This window comes from Pseudophryne corroboree, chromosome 5 (genome assembly GCF_028390025.1).
Source record: "Pseudophryne corroboree isolate aPseCor3 chromosome 5, aPseCor3.hap2, whole genome shotgun sequence".
Lineage (NCBI taxonomy): Eukaryota > Metazoa > Chordata > Amphibia > Anura > Myobatrachidae > Pseudophryne > Pseudophryne corroboree.
Genome location: NC_086448.1, coordinates 765,975,549 through 765,986,131, shown reverse-complemented (window position 1 = coordinate 765,986,131; position 10,583 = coordinate 765,975,549). Strand labels below are relative to the sequence as shown.

The following is a 10,583-nucleotide window of genomic DNA, read 5'->3' as shown; positions in this document are numbered from 1 at the left end:
GTGGGTGGCCATATTAAATAAGTGCGCCTTTGATTTAATGATCCTGGTGGTGGAGGAGGCGAACAGGGAACTACATATAACCCGTCAAAAAATTGTTATCTATGAGAAAGATCATCTTAAAACCTTAGAAGATGATGGTGACGGAAAATGGCTGGAACGTTTGCAGACACAATGTGATCAATATCGTAGAGAACTGCTTAAGTTCAAAAGGAGTAAGAGGTTTGCTGTGGACTCTGACTACGATGAAAATCGAGTATATAAATGGCTTACAGGTGGACAGGAGAGACCGATGGGTGCTAATAGACGGCGACCATGGCAAAGAAGGAAACAACAACCCCCTCAGACAGGGGCGGGCAGATCTAGCACGGATAGTGACTTTGCGGTCTCTGAATCAGATGATGGAAGCAAGACCGCATCTGTCCCTTTAGATCCTGGAAAGAAAAAGCCCATGCGGGTGTTAGACGAACTCCCACCCGCCGGGGCAGGCAGAACCAGAGGGGTCAGAAAAGTGCAGGAGAAGAAGAAGACAACTTAATATTCAATCTCTCTGATCGGATCCTCACTCAAGAGGAACTGCAGGTGCTTAACCGTGGTTTGAGTTTTGTACCGACTAACTTCCATAATGAGTTCAATTGGAAATGTGACCTTCATAGGTTTGCCCGAAAATTGAGACTAAAAGAATTCTTTGCTAGTAGGACGCCCTCCAGTGAGGATTCTGCTTTTAAATCTTTTTTACAGAAAAGATCTCGATCTAATTATGACCCAATTTCCCACAATCCATCAATCAAAACATTCTGTAGATTGATGGATGAAGCAGTCACCAAATTTGCTAATGCACCTGCGAAACCTCGCCTAAATCTGTCTAAAGTCGAACATTTGGCTTTGAAGTCCCTGCAATCCTATGAGGATATTACCATCAGGCCCGCTGATAAAGGCGGGGCCATAGTTATCCAAAACATTAGTGATTACCGTTGTGAGATTCAATCCCAGCTATCCGATAAAGAGGTGTATAAGATGTTGCCCTGTGATCCTACTAGCACCTACCAGAAGGAACTTTTTCATATCCTTACAAAGGCGTATGCAGAGCACAAGATTTCAAAGAAAATTCATGAGGCATTATGTGTACAGTACCCCAAAATCCCAGTACTGTACACGATTCCAAAATTACACAAAAATTGTGAAAAACCTCCAGGACGGCCAATAATCTCGGCCAGAGACTCATTATATTCCCCAGTGTCGCAGTTTCTGGACTGCATTTTGCAACCCTGTTTATTGAATCAGAATTCCTTCTTAAAGGACACTACTTCCTTTTTAAACATTCTGAAAGATTATCCAGAACTCCCTCCAGGGACGTTAATGTGCTGCTTGGATATCAGCAGCCTATATACTAGCATTCCCCATGATGGGGGTATGAGGGCGATGAAATACTTTATTGAGGCTAATGTACCCACAGAGTTGATTGATCATGAGCTGTTTTTGCACCTACTTGAACTTACTTTGTGTCGTAATTATTTTCTGTTTGACAGTAGGTATTATTTACAATTAAGAGGGTGTGCGATGGGTTCTTCCGTCGCCCCCTCTTATGCTAATATATACATGTTCGACTTTGAAACCAGGATTTTTTTCTCTGACCCTGTACGTAGTAGACACATTGGTTTGTTTAAAAGGTACATCGATGATGTCTTTTTACTCTGGACTGGGGGGATAGAAACGTTCCTTGAGATGATGGGTGAGATTAATAACATGCAGACTCCGATCAAGTTTACATATACCTATAGTCACTCTGATATCAACTTCCTAGATGTTCATGTCAGTATTGTAGATCATAAATTTGAAACAGAAGTCTATAATAAACCTACTGACAGAAATACATTGCTGGTAGCAACCAGTCATCACCCAGTTGCCCTGAAACAGGGATTACCATTGTCCCAAATGATGCGTGTTGCTCGCATCTCCAGTAATATAGATAAAGTACCTGGTGAAGTTGATAAGGTAATATCCAAATTTGTATGCAGGGGGTATGATCGCAACCTGCTAGATGTACAAAAGACTAAGGTCCTGAATATGTTAGAACCTAAGATTCGCAATCAGGACAACCTATTACCATGGAGTAGTGATTTTACGGTAGCTAGCCCCATTGTTAAGAGAGCCAGTAAAGCTCTCTGGCCAATAGTACGCTCAGATAAAGATCTCCCTATCTTCAATAACAAGAGACCAATTGCCGCTTTTCGGCGTGGTAGTAATTTAAGAGACCGCCTTGTACGTACAGATATTTCAGGATTGAATATCCCTAAAGCACCGAACACATACACCAAACCAGCTGGTTGTTATTCATGTAGTGATTGCACTACATGTAAATTCATCATCCAATGTAAACAATTCAAACATCCTCATACAGCTAAGGTGTATGATATTAGATACGTGCTTACTTGTAACACCAGTCATGTTGTTTACGTGGTTGTCTGCCCGTGTGGCTTATTCTACGTCGGGCAGACCACACGTAAATTCAAGGAAAGAATGAACGCTCATAGGTCAGCCATCAGACTCTCCCTCAGTGGTAAAGATATTGATCAACCTGTCCCTAGACATTTTAAGGAGTATAATCATCCGCTGGAATCTATACGATACTTTATTATCGACCATGTTCCTGAGTCCCTAAGAGGTGGTAACAGAGCTAAGACACTGTTAATTAAAGAATCACGTTGGATTCTGAGGTTGGGAACTACAAAACCTGGTGGTCTGAATGACAAAATTAATTGGAACTCCTTTGTATAATATCTCTAGTCCGTATGGGTGAAGTGGTTCCCTTGATTTCTGATTGAGTTTCTAGCTATGTATTTCCTATATGAGTTACTATGATGTACTATGACAGGATGATTCTCATACTGTATATGGTTTTACATTTTTTGTGTATATGTATATGTTTCTTTGTTTAGGTATTTAGTATAATTTGTAATGTTTTGGTATGTACTTCTGTTGTGCTCTTTATAACCTGTGTCCTCCGTTGTGTCCATAGGGCGCCTGCATGTGAGTGCATTGAAGGACCGTTTGTGGAACGCATCGTGTCCGGCTTATTGGAACGCAAATAGGACGTTCCTATGGTAACGGCAGAGCGACTTCCGGAAATGCGTCAGCTGATGCGCCTCTGGCCGGCGGCCCGGGAGAGCGGAATGGCGACGCGAGGTGGAGATCACTGCAGGCTGTGGGGTATAAGGGGGTAAGTGTTCACTTATGTTCTTTGATTGTACTGTTGTGGTGTGGTCCTGAGGACGGGGTGTTGACCCCGAAAGTACTCGACCCGACCTGAATACACTTTCGTTACTTTTGCTACAACTGATGTCTCCAGAGTGCCTTCTTTTTTGGAATTTATATATATATATATATATATATATATATATATATAAACCAAGAACACCCTTATCCTGCGCTGTAAATTAGCTGCCTTCTGAAACGGTCCTACTGTTTAGCCAGGACCAAACCAAACTACCTCCAAAAAAATGTATCAGATGGCGCTAATAATCACTCCTTTACTTGACCAGCAAAGCAATTGACCACATCAATAAATAAATAATAACAATTTATTAAAAGCACATATTGCTAAAAGAGATGACCCTTTCACAAACACATAACATTGATGAGTGTCAGATGATAAAATGAAGGGTAAATATTCTCTCTTCCACCCTGACGCGTTTCGTCCTTAGCGGACTTCTTCAGAGGGGTGATCAATACAGCTATAAACGCCAAAATTGACATTCATAAAAATCTTCAGATCCTTAGACCATTTACCAATACAGGTTTGTATGACAATTTTAAAAGTTTAAGAGACCTCCGTCTTAATTCGTGAGAGTCAATTTATTAAAATCTGAAAAATAGCCCCACTCAGGGAGAAACTCAAAAAATGATCCGTATATATCCACAAAAGGACCACAAGTCCAAGTATGCTCCTATGTGCTTTCCCAAAGTGCAAGTGCACTTATAAATTGGGTTGGGACTGAGGTGCCGGTGGGTCAGGACGCCGGCGGTCAGAATACCAACTGTGGCATCCTGCTGTTTAAAATCCCGACAGGGATTGGGATGCATATTACCCCTCACCCCCTTACCACCTAACCCTAACCTTCCCTTGCTGATGCCTAAACCTAACCCTCCCACCTGCAGCCTAACCCTAACCCACATCCCCGCAGCCTACACCTAACCCTCCCCCCGCAGCCTAAACCCAACCCCCCATCTCCGCAGCTTCAACCTAACCCTCTCCACCGCATGCCTAAACCCAATCCCCATCTCTGCAGCCTAAACCTAACCCCCTCCCCGCAAGCCTAACCCTAACCCCCCATCCCCGCAGCCTAAACCTAACCCTCCCCCCGCAGCCTATACTTAACGTTCCATGGGGTTGCCTAATCCTGACCCCCCCCCCCTCCCTGTAGCCCAAACCTAACCTCTCCCCCCCATCTTAACCCTCTATTTGGTTGCCTAATTCTAACCCCTCCTCCTCGCATCCTAAACCCAACCCTCCCCCTTCTCGCAGCCTTACCCTAACCCTCCCCCTACAGCCTAATCCTAACCCCTCCATCTCCACCCCCCCCCCCCTTCCTTTCCCCGGCTTACCTTTCCAACATCCTGGCGGTTACTCATGATCCCATCTGTCAGAAACCAGCATCAGGATCCAAGCTATTTGAGATGCCGGCGCCAGCATTCTGATCAGTGGGGCTACGCTGGGTCTTGCAGTTGTGGAGCAGATATGCAAACGACTCTACCTGATTGACAGGCAGAGGCGTTTGTGGCGAGGGATGAAGGTGGGGGTGGCCAACGTTCAGGAAAACGGGGGCGTGACGCCCCCGTTTTCCTACAGTTGCGAGGCCAAGGACTGCATGGTGATTGCATCCCATAAATAATAATACTATACCACACTGTATACTCCATAATTCATAATCCGCCACACGGTTGTGGCAATGCGTTGCAACCAAAATGTTGCCCTTCAAAATGAAAACGTGCCCTCTACAGTAATCAGCACCCTGTTTAAAAAATTCTAGAGCGAACATTAATATTGTGTTTAGATCTAATATATTCTCACTATGGTGCCTATTTATTAACCAATTCTGCCCTTAATATGCGCGGAAACTGCTATTTCCAGATGTTTAAAGGCAGAATTTGTGTGCAGCCAAAATATGACCTGTTTTAATGTAGTCCAGAACCATTGTAGTGTAATATGCAGGGGATCTGGTCTCTAGGTTGACACTATCTAGGTCGACCACTATTGGTCAACAGTAACTAGGTCAACATTTGGGAATAGTAACCTGTGCCTTGCCCGAAGTATGGCGAGCTAAGCGAACCATGCGAGGGGACAAGGTACACTAATTGGGGTTCCCGGACACTCTACGAAGAAAACGACACCAAAAAAACATTAAAAACTCATGTCTTACCTTTTGACCTGTCGACCTAGAACATGTCGACCTAGAGACCCTGTCGACTTAGTTACTGTCGACCCATAGTGTTCGACCTAGTTACTATCCTTCCATACCACACCCAATATGCAGTGATAGATTAACGTACATTTGTACCCTGGTGCCATAATGCCTGAACATAGAATTATATATGATCAGTTAATTGTACCACAATAATCTATTAAATTCAGCATATCACCAAGGGAATACGTAACTTGGTATCCACCATTCTGTCTCCACTTTAGCTTGCACCATTCACTTGGCACTCACACTTGCCAACCCACATCATCATGGTTTTTTTTTTGTTTTGTTTTTTAAGGCTTATTACATTTTATTATTTTTAAGAAAAAAAATAAGTTGTGTAGCTGAAACTCTATATCCTTAAAGCATCCTCAGATCCTGACTAGTCAAGGTGCCTCAAAGAACGATGCTGTTTAAAGGGGGAAAAAAAGTTTAGAGCATAAAACAAATGGAATAAGTTTATTTTTAGTAAGATGGTTTCTGTAAGCTTATAATTGATGTTTAGAAGGCAGTATCATGTCCGCAGTTTCTACCTCTCAGCATAATTTGAGGCTATAATGTTTCGTCTTTCTATAGAATAGTCAATGATTGGCCTGTCGACAAAGAAGCCTCTTTTCCAAATGTAGCAGTGGAGCCCATTCAAACTTTCCAACACTACTAGTGTGTTAAAGTCAAACGTGTATCATTACGAATGCCCCTAAAGAAGTAAGAATACGGTTAAGAAAAAGTTTATTTGTTAAGTGTTTAGGGTTCAATCTCTGAAAGCCCAAAGCTCGTGTAAGGGCCATCTGCACAGAGGTAACTAAACCATCAGTAATACCTAGTGGTCACAAACTAGCACCAGGAATTTCCTGTTGTTTTTCACTAAACCCAGCGACAAATTAGTACCAGCCGTCAGTCTGTGTAGAGTTGGTAAGCCGGCAGTCATCCAGTGGGTCGATTTGTGTTCCCACCACAGGCTGGTTTTCTTTTAGGACATCGGGAATGTTTGCCAGTGTCTGACCGGTTCCCCGGCTACTCCTCTGACTGTATGATCCACTGCTGTTCTTAGGAGACACCGCCTGCCCACGGTAAACCTGTGCCTGGTGTTCACAGACGCCAAACTTACTGAGAAGGATGAAGACATCTCTGCGGAATGCCTTGGTAAAAATGGCATAGAGGAAAGGGTTGGCACAGGAATTAAGTGGGTAGAACAGCACCAGCAATATCTTGGAGTTAGACACAGTGATAAGGGGTTTGTTCATAATGGCCGACAAGGCATAAAAGGAAATTGGCGCCATACAGATGAAGTCGGTGAAGATGAGGACTGCCATACGTTTGGCGATTTTGGTGTCTTTGTCTCCAGATTTGTAATGGGGATTTCGAACGGTGATGTAGATTTTGATGTAGCAAGCGCAGATGATGATGAATGCGATGATGTTGAGCATCAAGACCAGGATGATGTAGGCCTGGGAGAGGGCAGTTTCTGTGTCCATTGGTAAGCAGATGCTGACCTTTATGTAGCTGCTTATTCCAACCAGCGGCAAAAGAGCTAGGAAAAAGCAAAATACCCAACCACCCAGCATGATGAATGAGGCGTGCCTGAGCCGGATTTTGCGGTCCAGGCGCATTGCGAAGGTGATGGCGTACCAGCGCTCCAGCGTTATAACAGTCAGAGTGTACACTGACAGCTCGCTGGCAAACACGGTGAAGAATCCAGCTGTGTTGCAGCCTGGCCCCGTCTGCCAGTTGATGGCATAGTTGTAGTACTCGGAGCGGGTGTGGAGGTCCTCTGAGGCTATGAGGTAGATGCCCATGCAGAAATCGGCAAAGGCTAGGTTGCACATGAGAAAACGAGGCACTGTCAGCTTGTAATGGCTGGTGATGAGGATGAACAGGACAAAAGCATTCCCCAGTATGGACAAGAGGTTGACAAACCACACCACTATGCGCAGGAAGTTGTAGCCCATGATGTCCTCACAAGGGTTGAACTCATCAGGTTCCGGCGTGCACACCAGCTTCTCGCTGACACCACAGATGATGTAGTCATAGTAGCTCTCAAAGGCGTGGGTATATTGTTCCTGTGCGTTCTTTATCTCCTGCCCAAAGCCAATTTCTTCGTCGCCCTGGTCCTCAAAGAAAACAGAATAGTGGCTACTGCTGAGAAAGTCGGTGGACTTGGAATTCTCCGTCTCGGAATCTCCGTCCATGTAATCCTGGTAGTATGGGCCTATGCCTACAACGGTTCTCAGGGAGCGCTTCTTGTGGGAGTTCTGTATGTAGGACTGATTGCATATAATAGATTCAAGATCGCTCTTCTTCTTGGTCCAGTTTGTGAAGGCACAGCAGTGGCTGGGGTAAGACAGTTCTGCCACCTCCAGGTGAACAAAGGTGTTTAGAGGGGGCAGTTTCTTCAGGTACCAGGTGCTTCGAGCCTGAAGATGCTTCAGGTTTTCCAGGCCTTTGGTGGGAAGGGAGGCAACCGCTGTCTTTGAGATGTCCAATGTGGTGGGGCCACTCAGAACACCCAAAAACACATCTTCATGGAGGCCGGCCAGACGCTCGTTGTTGTGCAAGTCCACAGTGATCAGGTGGGTGCCGTTGAATGCATAACCATGGATCTCGGTATAGCCATTGTTGTACAGTTTCAGGGTCAGGAAACCGTTCCCCAGTCCTTGGAAGGCATAGGCTGGCACTAACGCCATGTTCGGGTTGTCCGCAATCTCAACAAAGACATTAACGGCCAGAGAACGGACTTGGCTTAGATCTGGGAAAATGGACAATCCCGTGTTTAAAATCAACAAGTAATCCAGCATTGGGAGGTCTTCAAAAGCTTCCGCTTCTATACAATTCAAGCTCATGAGACTTCGGATTTCTATTTGGCTGATCACACGGAGTCCCTGAAAGGCTCCGGCTTCCAGCTTCTGAAGCTCCGTGTCTAGTGTTATAAATATTCGGGATATATTGGGAACATTAGAAAATGCCCCCTTGGGAATGATGGGAATCCTGGTCTCCACGAGCCGCAGTATTTCCGCGTTGTGTGGCAGTTTTGGCGCGGTGGAACGGTGGCTGCAGGTGATGCTGTAACTTGGCTTCTCTTCACATTTGCAGCTATCTGGGCAGGTGGCTCCAGCGTGGGGCAACAGGAGAAGTAGGGGCAGGAGGCAGCGAGACAGGCAGGGAATCTTAGTGGACAGGTTGCACAGCATCTCCAAGACTGGGTGTACAAAGAGTCTGTATAATGACAGTGGAATCAATAGACCCAGTGCCGTGCCTTGCTTCCGATTGCTCCTGTGTCCGGAGTCTGTGCCAGATCCCTGCTGCCCAGTGCTACCAGAGGCACCAGGTTCTGCTCATGAACCAGGTCTGGGTTGATGAGATGATCTGCCGGGAGCTCTGGGCTGATCTGCTGCCTCAGCCTTACTGCAGGTACTTCAGGTTTCATTGCAGCTCTTCAAGTGCTGCTTCAAAACTTAAGTTGCGTTTCCACACAAACACTCTTCTTCCCCCTGTGCCTGTGTGTTTGGAAAGGAAGGGGCCACATCATCATGTTTTACACCAAGTGATGTGGTACGCTGCCTTCAAGAAGTTTTAAGTGTTTGACATATCTGTATGAGACCCAGTAGCGGATCTTGCCACGGGCAAGCAGGACTTTTGCCCGGGGCGCCGCCTTCCGGAGGGCGCTGGCGCCATCCGGAGGGCGCCGCACCGTGGCAAGATCCGCCACTGCTGCCCGCTGTGTCCCGCGTCCGCCTCCGCTGCCCGCTGTGTCCCCGCCTCCTGTGAAGGGAACTAGACGCGTAGCGTCTAGTTTCCCTTCGTGGAGTGTACCTTTGCTGAGCGGTGCGCGATGACGTCATCGCGCACCGCACAGCAAAAGGTCCTCTCCATGAAGGGAAACTAGACGCTACGCGTCTAGTTTCCCTTCGTGGAGAGGACCTTTTGCTGTGCGGTGCGCGATGACGTCATCGCGCACCGCTCAGCAGTCAATCGGCGCTAGTAATGTACAGTGGGCGTAACTGACCACGCCCCCTGTATTAGGCCACGCCCCATTTCCTGCCCGGGGCGCCGAGCGGGCTTGAACCGGCCCTGATGAGACCACATGTAGGAAATTATGGCACGGGCAATCTTTTATGCTATAGAAACCGTGGCAGACACAATGGGATAGGCTGAAATTTGAATTGATGGTCTTAAGCATGCTCTCTTATAAGATGGCAACAGTCCTTTTTTTAAGCCAGTATTTTGCAGATGAGGTTTGGAAAAACAATTTTTTTCTGTTTTAAAAAGCTTTATTCTGTATGGGAGATGTTAAGTTTGTTTAACTTACAGGAAGAAAAAGCACTACCTTAATACAGAAATGTTCAGGCTGAGGCAACCTCTAAGCGTGTGTGTGTTAAACCTCTATGATATGCGTAGACGTTGCGTAAGCACACCGTCATGCTGTAAGCACAAAGCAGCTAGACGTGCGGCCGAATACACTTTAACCCCTAACAGGAAAGGAATGCGACACCAATTGTATCTGTTATGTTGTGGTCCAACGCAGCAACAAATATTTACTTAAAAGGGTGTTCACAGAGAAATACAACACTATTACAGAGAAGAAGCTACAACCAATGGATACATACGTTTGTTCACCTGCGCCACCCGGATCCGGTCCTCAGTCAATCTGGAAAGATGACCTTCAGAGAATAGACTGAGGTCGGCCAGGAGGCTTGGTTTTTATACAATAGTCCAAAGCATGAAACAAAGTTAACTGTAATCTCTTCTTTCATAGGTCAAAGGGCTGGTCATTTACAGTACATGAGGGGTCATAGGTCGGTTTGAATAGGTGGGCGATGCCTGGTCCAGGTGCACTTGCAGGTGTCCTCAACTGGGTTCCCGACGAATATCAAGAGTACAGTAAATACAGTGTGATATTAATAATATATTCCTGAGCATATCTATGCGCAGTAGCGTGCTACTTTCTGCAAACTGCCATCGCAATATTGCACTTGAAATACTGTACAGCTGGATACCAAACACCTCATCTTAACCTAATTCTGTCCCCTCATATCCTGTAAAGTTGAATCCCTCTGTTGTTATACTTCCAAAGTAAATGTAACTTGCTGGTGTGGTGCGTGTAGGCTATGTGTAAATTATGCACTA

The 10,583-nt window shown here is 45.6% G+C and overlaps 1 protein-coding gene across 1 annotated transcript; it reads right to left on the bottom strand.

The window, feature by feature from the left end:
• Positions 1-6,306: 6,306 nt before the first annotated feature.
• LOC134928476 (thyrotropin receptor-like) lies at positions 6,307-8,955 on the bottom strand. Its single transcript, XM_063924229.1, has one exon. It carries the CDS (start codon positions 8,645-8,647, stop codon positions 6,341-6,343), a length of 2,307 nt encoding a protein of 768 aa, XP_063780299.1. The 5' UTR covers positions 8,648-8,955; the 3' UTR covers positions 6,307-6,340.
• Positions 8,956-10,583: the final 1,628 nt, after the last annotated feature.